The 21,113-nt window shown below is 36.4% G+C and overlaps 1 protein-coding gene across 6 annotated transcripts in view; it reads right to left on the reverse strand.

The window, feature by feature from the left end:
- The window catches only part of TUT7 (terminal uridylyl transferase 7), a 42,493-nt gene that overhangs the window by 8,146 nt on the left and 13,234 nt on the right, over positions 1–21,113 (reverse strand). For all 6 annotated transcript variants that reach the window (XR_003560866.2, XM_055698395.1, XM_055698396.1 and 3 more), the window contains 17 exons: positions 20,285–20,411; positions 19,440–19,559; positions 18,318–18,449; positions 17,394–17,574; positions 15,885–17,020; positions 15,609–15,759; positions 14,827–14,913; positions 13,875–13,975; positions 13,312–13,369; positions 12,519–12,622; positions 11,485–11,574; positions 11,280–11,393; positions 11,100–11,177; positions 10,283–10,460; positions 9,524–9,571; positions 9,316–9,407; positions 8,766–8,881 (listed from right to left, as the gene is read on the reverse strand). Coding sequence is in view for 5 of the 6 variants with exons in the window: in XM_055698395.1 (XP_055554370.1) it covers positions 8,766–8,881; positions 9,316–9,407; positions 9,524–9,571; positions 10,283–10,460; positions 11,100–11,177; positions 11,280–11,393; positions 11,485–11,574; positions 12,519–12,622; positions 13,312–13,369; positions 13,875–13,975; positions 14,827–14,913; positions 15,609–15,759; positions 15,885–17,020; positions 17,394–17,574; positions 18,318–18,449; positions 19,440–19,559; positions 20,285–20,411 (2,913 nt within the window). In the remaining variant the exon portion in view is untranslated. The remainder of the gene's footprint in view (positions 1–8,765; positions 8,882–9,315; positions 9,408–9,523; positions 9,572–10,282; positions 10,461–11,099; positions 11,178–11,279; positions 11,394–11,484; positions 11,575–12,518; positions 12,623–13,311; positions 13,370–13,874; positions 13,976–14,826; positions 14,914–15,608; positions 15,760–15,884; positions 17,021–17,393; positions 17,575–18,317; positions 18,450–19,439; positions 19,560–20,284; positions 20,412–21,113) is intronic.

A 21,113-nucleotide genomic window follows, 5' to 3' on the forward strand; every position in this document is an offset into this window, starting at 1 on the left:
ATTTGCTAATAAGTTAAGATTGATTGACTTTATTTGATTGATTATTTGATTTTATAAAATCAATCATGTAACAGAAATATAGAAGGATAAGAAATATATTTTAATGAAACTTCTATAGTAAAAGCTGCTATAAAAATCCTCTGTACAGCCCCGTACTAAGGCCGGAGGTATTGGTCAGAATCACCTAGTAGATAACAGACTTAAGATTTGAGATGATTGTTTATATGTAACCTAGGAGAATGCACTAAAATGTCAAAATGAGCATTAATGTGAACTGGGGAGAGTCGAGTGAAGCAACCCATAGTTGCCGGCCAAGAAACAGTTACCTTAAGTGAAAGGTAATTCCGGCAGGGGGAGATCGAGACCACCGACTCCTACACCACCTACCCAAATCGTACCCCAGACCCATTTCCGGACCTTTCTAAGCTTTACTGCGCAGAATCGGATATGGGAGGAGAGTATGTTAATGATTTATGGGAAATCTTATGATTATGCAGGAATATTTAATGAATATGTATGAAGGAGTTCTATATGAGGTGTATGATTTTGAACCATGGTGTGCGTTGATCGTGAGAGGACTCACTCACGCACCCGGCCGTTAATAAAGAAGTGTCTGCTTATCTACGTCACATCGGTGTCGATAAGTTCTTCATTCTGAGATTTCGGTAACAGTTTGGCGACCCAGATGGGACCTCGCTGAAGGAGACCGGAGGAGTCGGGGACCTGATCGGTTCCAGCCAGCACCGAGGATTTCTCGGGGATACCCATCGATCCCCGATCCGTAAGGCTCTTCGCGACGTTCCCTGGATTTTGGTAAGACACTTCTTTTTGTAATTGTAGTAAGTGGGTTAGAGTCCCACTAAAGCAAGTGCACTAAAGGAGTGGGTAGGAGTCCCACTATAATAAGTGTATGGTAAGGAGTGGGTTGGAGACCCACCAGTGGGTTGGAGTCCCACTGAGTAAGTCTGCCTGTCAGACGCGGTGAAAGCTGCGCAGGGTTGGACTAAAAGGATCCTTGTGGAAGTGGAAGCCTAGGCGTCTGCCCGTAAGACATAAGCGAAAGCTATTGCAGGGTTGGACAAAAGTGGAAACAAGAGAACCTATATGCTATAGTGTTCTCTAAGGTAGTGCCTCTAACAAGAAGTTAGGAGGGGTTTTTCTTCTGATACAGAATTGTTTATTGTGTCTGTGTATCGAGAAGAAAATTAAGAAGTGTATAATATTGTGTTTTATGTCTTTGTTTAAAGTAACAATTGTGGAAAAGTGTGAGCGTGGCTGTAAGGGTGAGACGTGCAATTGAGCACGAAAGCGAGTGTGGAGTGTGGATCCGCGGATCGGAGTGACAGAGTTGAATAATTGTGTATTGTACTGTGAGTGATTATACCATGGCATCTAAGTTAACTCGGTTGTTTAAAAGTAAAAGCATGGGTAATCTTGCTGTAAATGACAAAATCCCAAAAATTTTTTTCTTGGGATGTTTATTGGCACATTGGGGAAATTTACAAGATGATCTGCAAAAGAGCCAGATGATGGAGTATTGTAATAATTTGACTATTGTAATAATTGGTGGCCTTTGTATATATTGGATGATCAGGAAAAGTGGCCCATGAATGGGACACTGAATTATAACACTATTTTGCAGTTAATGTTGTATTGTAAAAGAGAAGGGAAATGGAATAAAATGCCAAATGTGGATTTGTTCTTTTATGTAAGACAAAGAAAGGATTGGCAGGATGAATGTAAGCTAACTATTAGAGATAATTTGGTAATGGCTATAACTTTTGATAATAAGAAAGTGGAAAAAAAAAAATGTTGCTCAACCTGTGAGATTGGGAGTGGATACAGGAGCAACATTTTTTGTATTAAATACCTGTAAAGGAAAAATTGGAACAAAAACAGGCCATTTCTGCAACCCCTGGATTTGAAATTTGGAAATAAGATAATTATACATGAATTTTTGTATGTACCAGAATGTCTGATACCCTTGTTAGGAAGAGATTTGTTATCCAAATTAAATGCACAAATTGTTTTTGACGAAGGAGAACTTTTCTTGAAAAGACCCGAGTCAAAAACGGGAGAAATCTTGATGATACAAGAAAGAGTAAAGGAACAAGAAATTCCATTGGAGGTGGATTTGGCAGTGATCCCTACTGTATGGGAAACAGATATTCCTGGTAAATCGAAACTAGCAGAGCCTGTTAAAATAGATTTGAAGGAAGGCGCAGGAACAGTGAGAATTAAACAATATCCAATCAAATCAGAAGTGAGACAGGAATTGAAGAAATTGATTGATAAATTTTTGGAGTATAAAATTTTGGAAGAATGTGAATCTGAGTATAATACTCCTATTTTACCAGTCAGAAAACCCTCAGGTGAATATAGGCTGGTGCAAGACTTGAGAACAGTAAATCAAATAGTTAAGGATATTTATCTTGTAGTAGCAAACCCTTATACACTGTTAACAGTGTTAAGGGAGACTTATCAGTGGTTTATAGTGCTTGATTTAAAAGATGCTTTCTTTTGTATACCTTTGGAAAAGGAAAGCAGAAAACTGTTTGCTTTTGAATGGGAAAATCCTCAAACCGGGTGAAAGATGCAGCTGACATGGACTAGATTACCCAAGGATTTAAAAACAGTCCAACTATTTTTGGAAATCAGTTAGCAAAGGAACTTGAAATCTGGAAACAGGATAAATCAAGACCTGGACATTTACTCTTACAATATGTGGATGACATACTGATTGCTACAGAAGAAAGGTTTACTTGTATACAGGTGACTATTGTCCTCTTGAATTTTCTGGACTAAATGGGTACAAGGTATCCAGGAAGAAAGCCCAAATAGCCTGCCAGACTGTGATATATCTGGGCTTTGAGGTTTCAAAAGGACAATGACAATTAGGAAAAGATCACAAAGAAGCTATTTGTGGTATACCTGAGCCGAGAAATATTCATGAACTCAGAGCATTTTTGGGAATGACTGGGTGGTGTCGCCTTTGGATCATGAACTATGGGCTAATAGCTAAACCACTATATGAGGCCTAAAAGAATTCTCCCTTTGTATGGGGCCCACAACAGCAAAAGGCTTCTGTAGAGTTAAAATGTGCCTTAATGTCTGCACCTGCTTTGGGACTTACGGATTTAACCAAAGATTTTCAGTTGTTTGTTCACGAAAGGCACCACCTTGCACTGGGCATGTTAACTCAGAAGATAGGAAGCTGGAAACGACCAGTCAGATACTTCTCCAAACAACTGGACACAGTGAGTTAAGGGTGGCCAAACTGCCTTTGAGCAGTGGCAGCACCAGTAATGCTCATACAAGAAGCTCGGAAACTGACTTTGGGAAGAACAATAACAGTCTATGTTCCACACATGGTGATAACTGTCCTAGAACAGAAGGGGAGACATTGGCTGTCCCCCAGCCGAATGATGAAGTACCAGGTGGTATTGACTGAACAGGATGATGTGATTCTAAAAACAACTAACCTGGTAAATCCTGCAGTGTTTTTAAGTTCCATATAGGAAGAAGGACAACTGGAACATGATTGCTTGGCTACCATCGAGTATGTTTATTCCAGTCGTGAGGATCAGAAGGATGTACCATCGGAGCAACCAGACTGGGAATTGTATACTGATGGAAGCAGCTTTATGGAACAAGGAGTCCGATACGCCGGATATGTGGTAACAACAGATACTACAGTTATAGAAGCAGAAGCATTGGCTAGTACCACATCAGCACAAAAGGCGGAACCTACCACTTTAATTCGAGCCTAGAATTAAGTAAAGGCAAGAAAGTAAATATCTGGACTGATTCAAAATATGCCTTTGGGGTAGTGCATGTCCATGGAGCTTTGTGGAAAGAGAGGGGGTTATTGTCCTCTCAAGGATCAAACATTAAATATCAAACAGAAATTTTACGATTATTGCAAGCAGTTCAAAAGCCAGATCAAGTAGCAATCATGCACTGTAAGGCACATCAGATTGAGAATACAAAAATAATAGCTGGGAATAATTTAGCTGATAAAACAGCAAAAAAGGTAGCAAAGAAACAAGCATTGCAAATGGCAATAATTCCTTTTAAAACAGTAACCCTTCCTAGGGAAAAACCGAGATATTTAGAGGAAGATGACAAATTGAGTCAGTTATTAAATGCTAAGAAAAACTTAGCTGGATGGTGGATAACTCCTAATGGACAGGTAGTAATTCCACCTCTTTTGATGAGAGAGATAATTCAAACGAGACATCAAGAATGTCACTGGGGGGCAGAAGCCTTAGTAACATCTTTACGAAAACAAGTAATATCAGTTAAGATGTTTGGAATAGCTAAAATGGTAACTGCAAAGTGTGAAGTATGTTTGAAGAATAATCCAATGATTAAGAAAAAGGTTCAAATGGGTAGACTGAAATCTGGTACACAACCTGGATATTATTGGCAAGTAGATTTCTCAGAGCTACCCAGACAAAATGGGTACCGGTACCTCCTGGTAGGGGTTGATATTTTTACAGGATGGCCAGAAGCCCTTCCCTGTCGCACCACACAAACAAAAGAAGTGGTGAAGTGGTTATTACAAGAAATAATTCCGAGATTTGGAGTTCCTATTGGAATTTCTTCTGACAGAGGTCCACACTTTGTTGCTGAAGTAGTCCAAAGTGTTAGCAAAATACTGGGTATTAATTGGGATTTACATGTGTCTTGGAGACCACAATCTAGTGGGCAAGTGGAAAGGATGAATCAAACTTTGAAACGACAAATAAGTAAAATTTGTCAAGAAACCAGTCCAAAGTGGCCTCAGGCACTTTTATTGGCATTATGAATCAGAGTACAGCCAAAGAGTGGAACCTCAGTCAGTCTTTATGAATTATTATATGGAAAACCATATGAGTCTCCAGAACCAAATCCAAACATATATGTAAAAGGAAAGCAGGATGTATATAACTATTTGTTTTCTCTAGGAAAAACTTTGGCTGCAATTCAGAGTGCAGTAATTTGGAATAGACCTTTATCCCTGGAAAATTCAGTGCATGATTTCCAACCAGAAGATTATGTCTATGTGACGACCTGGACCTCCGAACCTTTACAGGAACATTGGAAAGGACCTTTTCAAGTACTGTTAACCACTTTTACAGCTATCAAGATAGCAGAATCAGATGCTTGGATACATTATATTCGAGTGAAGAAAGCACCTATTTCATGGAAAATTGTCAATCGTGACCCAGAGACTTTAAAATTGACACCGAAACATGTCTAATTTTTCATATTGGATTTTATTTTGGTCGGTAGTGTTGGTGGGATCATGGGCTGACTTGGTGGACAGGAACAAAAGACAAGTAGAAACAGAACAAGTGATTGACATTCCCAAACAAATGGCTGAGGAAAATTTGATGGTAGTATTGATTAAAGGATTTGCCAATTTATAAAATGTTATGCAGATCACTGCTTGTTTACCAATACCGAGGGCAGTAGGTGAATCTATTCCATGGGGAATCTTAACCATGAATCTGACCAAATTGGAATATGAAAATGGGACAATGAATTGTAAACAAGAACCTAGGGAAACTTGGGAATTGCAAAAGGCTAAAGCTGGGGAAGAATCACCAGTATATTCAACCATTTGGGAATGTAAAGGATGATTTGTAGCAAAACCGGGATTATATGGAGATTTAGGGAACAAGGGATGGTGTTACTACCCTAAAATGGCTACAACAAACACCAGTGTATGGATAACCGAGACAAAATGTGAGAAAGAATTGAACCCTACAGGAAAAGGAAATAGTTTGGGATTCAGTTTGGTCTATGACCTTATATTCCCATTTTCAGTATATGGCAAAAACTTCTTGGTGTTTTACCTGGGATGGAAAAGTTTTTTTAGTATTACCCTGGGTCAATGATAGATCAACTTCATTGGGAGAGAAGGAAAATAAAATAGTGTCATGGTGGAAATGTGAAAAAGTGTATGATTGTAGCAATATAGACTTAATTCAAAGAATCCCTCCTTTGGCCGCTGTTTTAAAATATGGCTGTTTTTGTCGAGGTCTTAAGAATATTCTTAATCTAACTAGCGCCTATACACCCAGAAAAGGAAGTATGTTTAGTTGTAGAAAATCTACTATTCAAAGTCCAGGACATCTGATTTGGGCATTGAGAGATGGAACCTGGACAACTCATCTACCATTAGATGGTAAAGTGAAACAAATTACTTTAGGCATGCCAACATTGTGTCCAATTTGGAAGAAATCACCTTTTAGAGGATCCCTAGAAAATTTAGAACTGAAACGAACAAAGAGATCTGAGACAAATGATGATATTTGGAATGAACCATCTACAGGAGTGAAAATTGGCTGGGCACTTGAATCACTTTTAAATCCTATAGCTTTCTATAGAAACAGAGCATGGCTCTATAAGTTAACTGGTCAAGTGGAAAAATTAGCAAACATTACCAAAAAGGGGTTTAAGGAATTGAATATACAATTATAGGCGATCTCCAGAATGACTTTACAAAATAGAATGGCATTAGATATGCTCCTACTTAAAGAACATGGAGTATGTGGATATTTCAAAGATAAACTGGACCACTGTTGTATCCACATTCCAAATGTCACACAAGATGTGGAACATGATAAGATAAAATTGAAAAAGAAACAGAATCAATTCAAGAAGGTATGTCAGAAGACTGGTTAGGGAAAATTTTTAACAAATTAGGATGGAACTTGAGCTCTTGGATACAATCCATAATCAAAACTTTGTTTTTGTTACTGATTGTCTTTTTGATGATCATGCTAGTATATGCATGTTTGAAGAAGCAGTTTAACAATAGAATTGCAGTCAATCGTATGATCAGGAGAGAAGTACCAACTAGTCCACCAAGGTATAGCCCACCACCAAAATACGTTGAAACAAATGATACGTAAATAATGTGAAAGTATTGAAATAATAATTTTCAACACTTTCAAAGGGGGGAAATGTTATAGATTTGCTAATAAGTTAAGATTGATTGACTTTATTTGATTGATTATTTGATTTTATAAAATCAATCATGTAATAGAAATATAGAGGGATAAGAAATATATTTTAATGAAACTTCTATAGTAAAAGCTGCTATAAAAATCCTCTGTACAGCCCCGTACTAAGGCTGGAGGTATTGGTCAGAATCACCTAGTAGGAATGTTTAGAACTTAGACTTAAGATTTGAGATGATTGTTTATATGTAACCTAGGAGAATGTACTAAAATGTCAAAATGAGCATTAATGTGAACTGGGGAGAGTCGAGTGAAGCAACCCATAGTTGCCGGCCAAGAAACAGTTACCTTAAGTGAAAGGTAATTCCGGCAGGGGGAGATCGAGACCACCGACTCATATACCACCTACCCAAATCGTACCCCAGACCCATTTCCGGACCTTTCTAAGCTTTACTGCGCAGAATCGGATATGGGAGGAGAGTATGTTAATGATTTATGGGAAATCTTATGATTATGCAGGAATATTTAATGAATATGTATGAAGGAGTTCTATATGAGGTGTATGATTTTGAACCATGGTGTGCGTTGATCGTGAGAGGACTCACTCACGCACCCGGCCGTTAATAAAGAAGTGTCTGCTTATCTACATCACATTGGTGTCGATAAGTTCTTCATTCCAAGATTTTGGTAACATGGGGACCACATGAACTGGGGTTTCACTCCAGAATAAGATTAGAAATCCATTGCATCTGAGACAGCAGCTCAGACATTGAGTAGACTAACATAATCTTCAGCATTCTTTATTTTCAAACTGTCATCAGCTACTATATTTGCATTTGCTGAAGTTGAATAAATTCCCAAATTCAGTCTCAACAATGTAAGTTCACCATCTTCTGTTGTGTAGTAGAAAGGCTACTTCATCTGATCTGATGTAAGTAGCTTTTTACCCACTTAAATAATAGTGCAGGTGAGTTTTAGTTACAGCTTTTAACATACTCTAAACAAAGGTTAGATTTTTCCATTCACCTTACAAGTAAGCACAAAGGCTTTCAAGATTTTGTCCTCTTGAAGTTTTATTTGCCAATTTTCACTATTTTAGACATGAAGTCTTTCAAGAGCTTTGACTTAACTAGGAAAAAAATAATCAGTGGATCAGTTTTAAGTTTAAACCATTCATAATATGAAAAGCAGAAAGATCAGCTTAGCATTCACTTGTTACAAGATGACAGTTGCTGAATTTTGGGCATCTAGTTACTCAGGATCAGGAAATCTCTTGGATGTAAAACAGGACATTGTTCTCATATGTGTGTGCTGTAGAAAAACAATGCTGTGACACTGTCGTTTGACAATGAATCTTTGACAGAAAACAATTTTTGACATGAATTGCATCGCTCTAAACAGTTCATGCCAAAAACGTGTCTTGATGAAGTAGAAGCTATTAAGTGAAAATACATAAATGCTCTCACGAGTGATTTTCACAGCACACAGCTATTCAGCTCTGCATTTAGATTCTCTTTGACTGTTGCTTCCTACATAATGAAGTGCAGAATCAGCATTACTACCTTAAAGTAGTTTTGCAGCCTTCTATGAAGAGATTCTGTTAAAAACCACTACAGATGATTCTTAAAAGTTATGTCATGACTCAACACAGACCAAATTGTAAAAAACTAACACCATCTAGCACTGCCAAAACTGGTAGTGATACACTTTAAAGAAAACCTGCAGCATCTAGTTTTGCTTTAGCATTACCATCCTAATCTTTCTACTAAACAAACCTAAGAAGTTCCACACAGATGCCAAAACTATACTCACTTTCTTCTCATGGGACAATCTTTCATGAAATGGCCAATTTTACCACAGCTTCTGCAGCATCTATCGTTTGGTGCCAATTCTCCTTCTGTTAATACCTCTGGATCAAAAAAGTATTCCTGAAGAAGAAATCGTTCATTTAAAAGTGAAAACCCGTACACTTGGGAATCAAGCAAGTGTTAAAACAGCAAGAAGAGTTACAGAGAAGAATAAACCTGGTGCACATAGCTGAACTCCTGAAAGACCTGATGAGATTTAACTGGCCACTGGCCTCTTTTTACAGGCAGCCTGTGTCTGCAAGAGATTTTTAAAGCTGCAGTTTTAAGAAATGGTAAGCCAGTTTTGATAGGGACTAAAATGTGTAAGCCAGTACAAGTATTCTGCATGCCACCACATATTACATGCAAACAACATGAAGCAATAACTCCTGTAAGGATTTTGAATACTGTTGAAATTTGAGAGAAGTGCTTAAAAAGAGTGCAACCATACCCCTGCAAGTGGTAAGGTATACACACCCCACAGCATGCACATACTGCTCCTAGAAACAACTTACCATTTTTGATGGATATTCTTTGGGAAATATTTTTACAGGAGTACCAAATACCCTTCTACCATTGATAAAAGCCTTCATTATAAAATTTGTCACTGGAGAAGAAAAAAAAAAAAAGAGAAAACATTATCCAAACATCAGACAAGCCAGTAAACCAAGATCTAAGACAAGCTCTTCACTTTGTAACCAGCTTTGTTAACAGAGGACTTACTTTTCCTTGACAATCCAGCTCCAAGATTGTGGTTCAAATCGAAGGGGTCTGTACAAAAAGCATTACAAGCATTACTCAAGTCCATGTGTATGAATACATTGCTGATTTTGCCCTGAACAACCCAAGGCAGCCATTCCCAATGTAGATTTAAGATACTGAAATCAAACTTTTGCAAATTTATTGAAAATAAGTTAACACCATGGACGCGGGAACACAGCTGTGCAGCTCTGAACTGACTGAAGTATTGTAAAAGAATAAGTTGAATGTGCAGGCAAGAGAGTGGAAATCATTTCCATGGAAGTCATATGGGCCAGAAAATGGTTTAAGGAACATTTCTAAAACACATCACTGCATTTTCTTGTTAAAGACCATGGCATTACTTAACAGTGTAATCATATGCAGGGTTAAATTGGTCATGGAAATATGGACACAGCTAAAATTAGTATTTATGAGAAACCTCAGTTGCATTACAGCTGATTTCTTTTCCAAATGATCTGGTTAAATCTATTTTTCTGTCAGTTACTGTCATCATGAAAAGTAGGAAGTCTGCTTTGCAGCTTCTTTTTAGTAGAGAAAAAGAACCCAAGAATAATTTTTAGCCCTACTGAGACTCAACGGGAATTTTGCGATTATTTCAAAACATGAGCAAATAACTGATAATCTAGTAGCAGAAAAATAAATAAGTTTTGTCGAAAGATCAAATTTTTCATGTGGGCATTAAGGAAATGCCACATATTCAAGTACTTCATGTGCTTGTACCTTCAATTACAATGTATTTGGAGGTCCACTGTTTCTTGAAAGTTGTAAGCAGATTTTTTCTCCTAATGCAGATAACATGCTCTTTAAAATCAAATTCTTCTGTGTAGAAACGGAGAAGTCCCAGCCACAGCTGCCCAACAGATTCTGTGTTTTTGCCACAGTCTGGCCAAACAGATGACTGAAAATTACAGAAACATTTTTATTTCCAGTACTTACATTAAACAGAATAATTTTCATAACTAGGAAACTCAAACAATGTAAGTCTGTTTTATAAAGAAGCACAACTGAATTACACCAGAATACTTCCATTCATAATGGGTATTAATAATCCAATATTGATTTTAAAATTGTGTAATATTTTAAAAAATATTACAAAGTGAAGAATTAATAAAACTTGGACCTTCAGGTTTTACCTGTTATATAAAAAAACTATTAATTCCCTTTATGTGCCTATTTAACATAAAATCATTAAACAGGATCAATCAGCTATAACTAGAAATGCAGCTGGTATTTGGAGGAGTTATCTCCACCCAGTAATGTGACACATACAGCAATTAATCTTCACTAAGATCTTAAAATAATTTTTTTAATCTATTTTTTCAGATTTTACAGATTTTTTTTTTCCCCACAGTTTAATTACAACCGACCACATTCTTAAAGCTTTACAGCATGGGATTAGGATTTTCAAAGCAATAGCTACTCCACTTCAGTTTCTATATTCAGACACCATATCTGAGGACAATGTTTCTTAAAAGGAATTATTTTTCATTTGCAAATCTACTGGTAACACCATTTCAAATTAACCTGATTTACTCACCAACTCCTCTATCTTATCGAAGAAATAAACATTCCAGCCATCAACTAAAATTTCAGGTTTCTTTGGTTCTTTGTAGATCTAAAAGCATAATATTAAAGTCATTACAAGAGCCCTTCAGATTCAGCACTGACATTCTGGTCAATACTGTGTACAGATAACTTGTTTCTCAACATACTGTACCTCTTGAAGAACAGGGATGACAGGTGGATTTCTCTGTTGAAGAAAATAAAGCACCATAAGAGTATATGCATAAGAAGAAAGGCTACCTCGAGATGCATCCCCAATGTCACATATCTAGAAAAAGAAACACTCCGTTTGTATCTTTTATGGTTATCATCTCTTGCTGCAGGCACTACTACTTCTAGAACATCTGAGATATACTTACCTTCGTAAAGACTTTCATTGTGTAACACAGGTATTTCACTCTAGGATCAATGGCTGCATATGACGACAGGAGTCTTGTGTTATGCAAGGCCTATAAAAATAAGGAAGTCACACTGAAGATACAAGAGCTCTGAAGTAATGAAGGAATAATCTGAAAACGTGAAAACCAAAAACCTCTAGCTGTGTGCTTAGAAATGCAGAAGTGAAGTCCTGCATAGTAGAATGTATACTGAGAAAGGAAGCACTTAGCAAATGAGGTTGGTTATCACCTGCTCTGTTAAAAACCTGATCAACATCCTTAATCTGTGAAGAAGTGTTACAAGCAGCCTTCACAGAACAGTACTTCCGCAAGGGACGCATTATCTTATACTGCATTTTTTAAGTATTTCGTCATATAACTAAGAGATTTCAGCCCAGAAATGTTGAGACCTATCAACTGACTCGCACGGATGCATAACTTGAAGAGAAAAACTTTCAGACTTGCTTAGTGGTTGAGGTGTCTTCTTCTAGACTCCCATTGAGCTCATACAAGAACTTCAGGATTACTTGGCTCTAAAACTTACTTTCCTTAGGTGTTCCAAGGAACTGGCTTTTGAAGTTCAGAGACATTAAAAAAAAAACCTAAACTTGTTTTTAAAATATTTAGCCAAGAACTTGTGGGGTTTTTTTGTACATGTTCCAGTTCAGGCAAGCTGAGCTCAAAATCACTATTCTAGGTCTCAGTGCTAAGCAAGAGCTGTGATGGGAAGTGGAGTGTGGGAAAGCTGAAGTTCTATTTTGTCTCTCTCATTTACAAAGAGACTTAAAACACCTAAACCACTATTTCTTACTATTACTGAGGAACAATATATATTCTTAGGGAAGTGACAACTCTAAAGTCACAATTGTGCAACTGACTCCACTCATAGTCAAATTAAAAAAAAGGTAATTGGAAACAATTGATTATTGAACCTCAACAAAACAATCACTTCAATCTCAAGAAGCAGACCCACATTTCTCTGTTAACAAAAAAATAAAAAAAGGAGATAACCTTACCAGAGTATTATATAAACTGATGTCTACTTCAAGACCACTTCTGACATGGAAAAATTTGACAATTGGGACTTTAGCAGTTGTTATAGGCAAGATATTTCTTAAACCTAGGATGAAATGTTTGATTACTGAATGACTGCAAACAGTCGTGACTATCAAATGCCCTACAGATAAACCCAGACTGTAGTAAAAAGGCTACAAAATAAAATCTTAGTTGATACCAAAATTGTACTTCATTATTGATTTTAGGCATTTATCAAACATGTTGAATCTGCTAAACATAATATATACAAACATACATTTAGCCCCCCCAATAAAACAAAGATCAGTCTAAATGTTACAGGAAATAAGCTTAAGAGGTCTTTGATAGTTCACTCCAATTATATTAAATTCATGTGAGACACCAAAACAAGCACTATAAAATTGTAATTTTCCATTGCAAATTTGAATCAGTCTATCTTTTATATGAATTTATTGGGCACTGAACATAGAAAAACAGCATAACTACTAACTTGAAGCGTCAATGTTTAACTTAAGATTTGTTCTTATGCATGTAGGTTATAAATATTCTATCTGTCCAATTCAGATGTGATCCTGTAATATTATAACCTCATAAACCCACATATGCAAAGAAAAATAAATCCACATGTTCACAACATATAAATCACTCTTGCATTAAGCTCTTCAGTACAGTTTAATCTTAATGATTTTCATCTACAGTGCCCTAGATCATTCTCACTACAGCAAGTGAAGTCACATAAACAGAACGGCTTCTTTTAATTTTCAAGAGAGTTACCTGACTGCTTCTTGAGAATTTTTGCTAAATCTTCAATGATTCTGATGCAGTCAAGTCCCTAAGACATTAAAAAAAAAGTTGAAAGTTGTATCTACTCTTAAGTGTTTTAGGCAAACCTTTTATGACTTGCCATTAAGCTTAAAGCTGTATAATCGGTTTTCATATTACACAGAATTATTTTGAAACAATTTCTGGTATTCACATAGCACTTGTAAAATCAACACTAGGTAGTATCTTAACATAGGCTTTTAGAAAGTTTATACTAGGCATGAAAGGAGATTGGTGTCCTTTTCCACTGTCCCCCATTCCTAGTTGTTTATGCTACAAAGCATGCTATTTATCTGCACAGCCAATGCTAGAAGTAATGGCAGTGCAAAACTCAGAACAAAAATGGCTACTGAGAGCAGTTCTTAAACTCATGCCTAAAACAGCAAAACCCCCTAAAATAATCTGCCTTTGTGGCACCTATTTGTGTTTATAAAATAATAGATGTTACACTATATACACAATGTAACCATAACATTTTTAATTTATTTAAAAAAAAAAAAATCTTTTCAATCTACCTCAGCAGTTTCCAGCCTATCTATCGTCATACAGATATCAAGGTCACTTTGTTTGAAGCCAAAACCATTTTTTGAAGACCCAAACAAATTCAGCTTGGTTCCTGTAAAAGATGTGATGGGTTATAACACTATCACAGAATCTCAAATTGTATGTAGCTTCAAACTACTGCATGTCTTTTAATACAGGCTTGAAAACATTACTATCTTTCTATGGTACATCTAAACTTACTTTCTTATCAACTTTTCTGACAAGGAAAGAATCTCTATTTGTATTGGTTCAAATGAGCAGTTTGACAGATCCATATACAACTTGGGTTTTCCAGTAAATAAATCATCAGCATGCAGGTCTGAGCTGAAATCTGATTTAAAAAAAAAAAAAAAGACTGCTCTCTACAGAGATTTTCAGTATAAGGGATATCTGCCCCAACAACTCTTTTGCTAATTTCAAAAGCCTATGCACTGAAGTCCAGGTGTTACAGCTAAGAACTCCAGAAACAGGAAAAAAACATTCAAATAGCTAGGTTCTGCAGAGACATGAGATGTTATGCCTGTATTTTAAAATATTCCAAACCCATTAAGTTTCAGTAAGAATGACTAAGCAAAATTTGTTGTTTGTAAGAGCATTTACAACAACAAAAAGTATGGCTAATGAATAAGGCTAAAATAACAATTAAAAACCCATTCCACTACTACTTTGATTGTTTTCTCCTTAACTTGCCACTGTTCCTTCCTACTGTGCTGTATATATGAATAAGTAAAAAAAGACTTACACCAAAGCCTTAAAAGACTTAAAATAGAAATTAATTAATGAAGTATAGCAATGCTGAGCAACAATATATGCTAAATGTTCAAAACTCAAGTGTTTATTATGCTGGTATGATAAATTTTCTTGGACAATACTCAAGTATGAGCACACCAAAGTATAAATGTAAAGCCAGAACTGCCTAGTTACCTGGGAAATACTGTCTAATGAAGTTTTCCAAGTTTTGCCTTATAAATTCCCGAGCCTCGTCTTCTACAATATTTGTAGCAAAATCATCTTAAAAAAAAACCAGACGACATAAAAAATTAGGCAAACTGATCTGCAGAAAGAGTCAACAGCAAAGATTCAAATTAGAAAAGTGAGGGGTTTACAGCAGGGGGGTGGGGTGGGGGGCAGGGAGAGAAGATAAAAAGCAAGAGAAGATTCACATGTGAAGGCAAGAGAGCAAGGAGGAAGTAGAAGAGAAATACCTGTTCAAAGAAAAACATTAATTAGACAAATAATGCATTTTGTCTGGTCAGAAATGGTGAGAAAGAAAGGAGGGTCACTCTGAAAAGAGCAAAAGTGGAGAAGTGTTACCAAACAGTATTTTGACGCCATTTTTTCTAGAGCCCTGAAGTCTTTGTTTACAAGGTAAGGAACAGTAACAAAATTCAAAGTAGGTAGAAATATGAAAATCAGTCAAAAAGCCCACCCAAAATTAAACTCTTAGAAAGTATATTAAGATGCCTAAATAAGTAATCAGACAGACACTATGTGGAAGATAAGCCTAAGCATTTTGTACTTCTCTAGGTACAAGCTACTCAGTCCTATTAAAGCCCATATAAATCTTGGAATTGTATCTAAGAGTTGGATGCAGTGTACCAAATAAACCACCCCCCTTTTTAACACCATAAGCCTGTGTTTATTTAACTATTTTTTGCAATTCTTTTTCTACCGCAAAATAGTCAAAGAAAAAAAAAACAACTTACGGTAACATTGGACACAAACTTGATCTAGAATAACTGAAAATTTGGGTGTCAGTGCTGGCAGTGGGTCAAGCTCAATTTTTTTCAGGTCTTCTGGACAATCCCTCTTTAAATGACCTTCCCGTTTGCACAAGGTACATACAACTGTAGGAGACTGAATGGACACAAAGCAAGACTGGTTTTAAAAACTATAATACTTAAATGAGTTTGAGCAACACTTTCATAGAACTGATAACAGAATGAAAGCAGTATGATTATGTTCTGATACAGCTTGCTTACCTTGCCCTTTGTAAAAGCTGATTTACTGAATTCATAAAAAAGTTCAGATTCTAAGCACTGTTCTATCACTGTGTTCTCTTCAAAAAGGCTTCCCTTCTCAGTAAGATCTTCTTGACTCAGATTGATCCTCAGAGGTCCGTCCACATTTTTTTTGAAATGTTTGTTCTCATATTTATTTAGGATGGAAAAATCTTCCTCCTCTGACAGTGCATCATCGTCTCCAGATCCAGTGTATGTGTCACCCAGTTCATCTCTAGCTCTTATCATAATACCACATTCTCTCTGGTTTAGATGACTTGGTTCTCCTTCCTCTTCCTCCTTTTTATCCCAGTTAATCATCTGGGATATTTGTGTCTGTGCTGAACGTTGGAATTTCTCTGGGGATTCATCCAGTTCATCAGTACCTTCAGTGCTCTCCTCATCAATGTCAATCTTGTCATCCATTATACCACTGCACTCTAAGCCAAACTCATCACTCTCTGTAAGTGCAGAATTTTGAAAACCTTCTAAATCTGAAGTGCTACATGTCTCTATGTCATGCTCACTCACTGTGACAGGGAGATCTCCACTATCACTGTCTTCACCTATTCCATGCTCACTAGCCAAGATACTAGTCCATCTTTTTTGGTGTTCATGGTCATCTTCCTCCTCTTCCTCCTCTTCATTTCCACTCTCTGACTCTTCACAAATTGGTTTAAAATCCTCATTATCTCCAGAAATAAATTCCTCAATTATACAGTCTGAATCTTCATGGGCAATTCCCAAATGACTTATATCAACAGCCAGTTCTTCTTCTGTGAGACTTTCTGAGCCATCACATAGTTTTGAAGGACCAGCTGTATGTACCTGGGTCATACTTGTGGTCTCTGTTATGCAGTCTTCCACTACTGCTGTGTTTGTTCTACCATCCAAGTTCTGCAACTCAGAATTTTCATGCTTTACAGCATTTTTTCCATGGTCTAGCATTTGGGATTTCTCCTCACTGGCATTTGGAGGGGACTTCTTGCTCAATTTTGCACTTTTTTTGTGAGGCAAGGCAAAGTACTTGTAAGTTGCTCTCAGGCAGTGAAGAATATACTCATACACTAGCTGGCTGTTCAGAGTTCTTGCCACATTCCTTTTGACTGAATATGGGTCTAGTAGAAAGAAGAAGTGAGCCAGCAGTGCAGCAGTTAACTTTTTTTAAAAAAAATACACTTAACATTCTTACAAAATTTGAATATACTACTGTTAGTTACTCTAAAACATTGTGTAGGGACATAATATCTATTAATTGCACTGAAGACTATTTTTAAATCCATTTAATTGCTTTTGATAACACTAAAAAAATACCCAAGAGAAATATTACTTAAATTGATATTTTTTTTCAAAACATATTCTACTATATTATTTGGAATCAAGTCCAATATTGAAAAATTCCATAGTAGTTATTACACCCAATGCCAATAGCCAAGACAGTACCCTAGAAAACTGAAGTAAGAGTTCTTTGAAGTTTGCTGATATATATACCTTCTACAGCAATGCGCTTTTTAGGCCAGTCCTTCAATTCACGAGACACTGTTTCTTTGAGTCGTATGCTAATAACCAAATCAGCCATATTGAACTCCAAGGCATAGAAACGAAGTAGTTCTAGCCATAGCTGACCAGCAGGTGCTGAACACTGCTGTCCTGAACCAAACACTAAGGGAACCTGTCAATTGCAGAAGAAAGGATGAAATAGTATTTAATGCACAGGTGTTTAGCTGTTGCACTTCCTCATATTTCACCTGTAGTGTAATATTACAAAATATATAGTTGCTTCTATAGTCTCGCAATTGCAATAAAAACTGCAATTAAGAAGTTGGAAGAGATAGTATCAACTCAGATTATAAAAATTCAAAATGAAAGACTGCAGCAATGGTAATGTACAGAAACAATGATTAATAAGAACTGCTTAATTAAGTCTTTGTGCCATAGTTTATAAATTTCCAAGAAAATATCACATCTAATCTAAAGGGACAGAATAGGTGATATAGCCTATTTTTTAGCAGAACCCAGTAAGTATTGTTAACTGTCATAATAATATGCAATCATATAATAGTATGTTTCTTGCCAATTTGTTATAAAATAATTTGTAAGAACAGTTCAAAGCTAAGAGGAAATATTTCTCATATGCTTAGCTTTATTCAGAGATAAAATTGCTTCAAGTCTATAAGCTATATTCTCTTCTAACAGATTTAAACCCAGGATCTTATAAAAAAGTTGGAAATGTCTCCTGCTAGCATCTTAGCATCAAGATGTAAGCATAGTAAACCTTGTATCAAGCGGTCATGCAATCTCTCCGTTCAGCTCGTGGTTTTGCAACAAACACAAAACTAAAGTAGAAGAAGATTCTTTTTTCAAGAACAGCAATGATTGCTAGACTACTACAGAAGTAAATTAAATAGTTCAGACCTTGCCCCTTCTAGGGTAAGTTTCTTGTGGCAAATCAGGATCATCAGTTGGGTTATGCTCCCAAACCACAGAATCATTCTCAACTTCTTTCAGCTGGAAATTAGTTAATTTGTTTAATGAGAATCCTCCAATCTAAAGGAAACAGAAAAAGAAACATACAGCTAAACATCATGTGAACTTTAAATCTCACCCCCACCATAGTAGTAGGCCAAATTACTACTGAGTTCAAAAATAGCTGTTCCAGGCCTAGAATATGCCCTAATCTGCTTCTCTCTTCTTCCTATTCTTCTTTACAAAAAGCTTTCAGGAGTTTAGTGCTTCTCGAAGGGTGTTCATATGTATTGAACCTTGTCTTTGCACATAACACAAGCATAAATGTGTATTTTTTAATTATACAGCCATATAGTAGTATAGGGCATTTCTCTCATTCAGTGCAGAGTGTGGAGAGGCTTTGGGAATGAGTCAGTCACATACTGAAGGAAATTATTAACTGCAAGGCCAATGTAATTGGTTATGGAAACTGGAACATGCACACTAAATATAATAGGTGACTAAGAAGAAAAACAGGCATCATGAATATAACACCTGAACGATGTCCTAGAGAACTGGGTTCTGGATTTGTGCCTGTAATACAGTTTCTGATATTAAGATGCATTTCAGCTTCTACACCCAAGAAATACATGCGCTAAACCCCTAGTCTGATACTTCTGGCAGATATCACACCAGTGTGCTCCCCAACTATGGTCTACATTTTGAAGAATTAGATGTTAAAATCCAAGATGTTGTTTTAGGATGTAATATGTGAATTCACAGTTCTCATAACCCTGAAAAAAAGGCTGAAGAAATGATGAAGTACATTGCTATGAAATGCCTTACTTAATGCCCAGCTCTCCTTACTCACAAAAGGGGCAACAGAGCACTTAATTCCAGGACTAGGACTGTGAGTCACATGCTTACAGCCAAGCATACAAACATTAGGTGTAGTGTGGCTGCATTGCTTCTTTCTGAATTCCTGCAGAAATGTCTGGCTTATGGCTTGCTCAGAATAGCAAGAAGCTGACAGGTTACACACCACAAGTGATTGGTCCTCTCATTCATACTATTCAGTGTATTAATACATACCCATGATCCCAAATAGACAGGTAGAAAAGGCTCTTTCCTCTGTTGTAGGAAGAAAATAACCATTAAAGCAAACACATAAGGTGACAAGCCTCCCTCTTCAGGACGATCAACACAGCACAACTGTAAAAATAATGTGTCATTAAGGTCAATAAGTCATTAAGGTTTCAAGTGATACTGTGAAAAATACTCTTTTCATTACTGTTCAGAAGTCTGTCACATTAAGTACAGAAACTCAGACATCTTTAAGTTCTTATGAGATGGACTTTTTTGTGAAGGCTTGTGTATTTATTGGACTGATGTTACTACCATAGCATTTTCAGTGTAAGAACCATAGGATGCAGAGAGCATACAGCACATTTGCAAAGAATGACAACTCATTTTACATAGCTATAATAAAAGTAAAAAGTTTTTCAATCTTTTTCTCAAATCCTATTTTAATTGCAGGCACACAAAGTTTTGAAGCAAGCTATTTCAATTTGCAAGAGTTTTCATCTACATATAGCAACAAAGCAGCTTTTTCCTTTCATGTTTTTCATGATTGATTAAGTTTACAGGAAACTGGTAATTCCATTTCATATACATCCCTCTGACTTGTTTGGTAACAGAGCAGGATAGTTATGGTCTGCACAACACTGGCTGAAGCTCAAAATTCCACTTCTGAAGTTCAGTGGAACTTTTTAAAACACAAATGATAGTTGTATCACTTATAAAATTTACAAGTTATAAAAAAGATTATATATATCCTTTTTCCAACTTTTCCTAAACCACACCTACAGTCTTACCAGCATAATATCAATGTTGATTCAATATTTACTTAAAGCTGGGGGAATCCAAATGAGACTTACCTTTGCCCAGTACCTGAAGGCAACCACTAAAGGTACTACAGTAGGTTCCAGTTTTCCAAGTGTAGCCAAATGGTTTGTTGTCAGACAAGCATTCTCATTCCTTGCACTCACTTTACAAATAAGGCCACTAAAACCCAAAAAGAACAAAGTAAAAGATCTTGAAGGTTTTGTAAGAACAGCCATAGGTCAGGTAACATCTCACAAAACTGTGTAGCAGAAGGCTGTAAGGAAAGACTTAACAGCCTCTCAAAGATACCGTATCTACATTAAAAGAAGAGTGGAAAACCAATTTTATTTATGGTTAGGTTTAAAAGATAGGCATCATAATTCTCTGTAAAAGTGTTTCCAAATACAATTTAAGTATTTGTTTCTAACCACATTAATTCACTGAACTAAAAAAGTTATAGTACCAACTTCCTTCATGAATCAAAACCATCTTCCCATACCATTCCCATAAGAAAACTAGTTTCTATGATGTTTCCACAACACAAGAAATATTTTCAAATACTGAATGATCCAGGTAGCAGCAAATAACTGGTAATTTTTCTGTATCACTGGCTGCTTATAGAATTTTTCATTAATCTTAAGTGATATCCATTAAATGGGCAAAATAAAACATCTTTCATTTGTTCTCAAAATACTAGTGAAGCTAAGCAAGCTGATCTTGCCCTTACAGAAATCCATAATTTAATATGGTATCTACACTACCTATAAGGAAGGAAAGTTTCTGCATTAAGCAGTTATCCCAAATGGAAGGGTGGGTAAGGGTACATGCTGGAAGCCATAATGGTCGAAGGGATTGAGAAATACACAGCTGAGGACAGAACAA

This window comes from Falco cherrug, chromosome Z (assembly GCF_023634085.1).
Source record: "Falco cherrug isolate bFalChe1 chromosome Z, bFalChe1.pri, whole genome shotgun sequence".
NCBI classification, from domain to species: Eukaryota; Metazoa; Chordata; class Aves; order Falconiformes; family Falconidae; genus Falco; species Falco cherrug.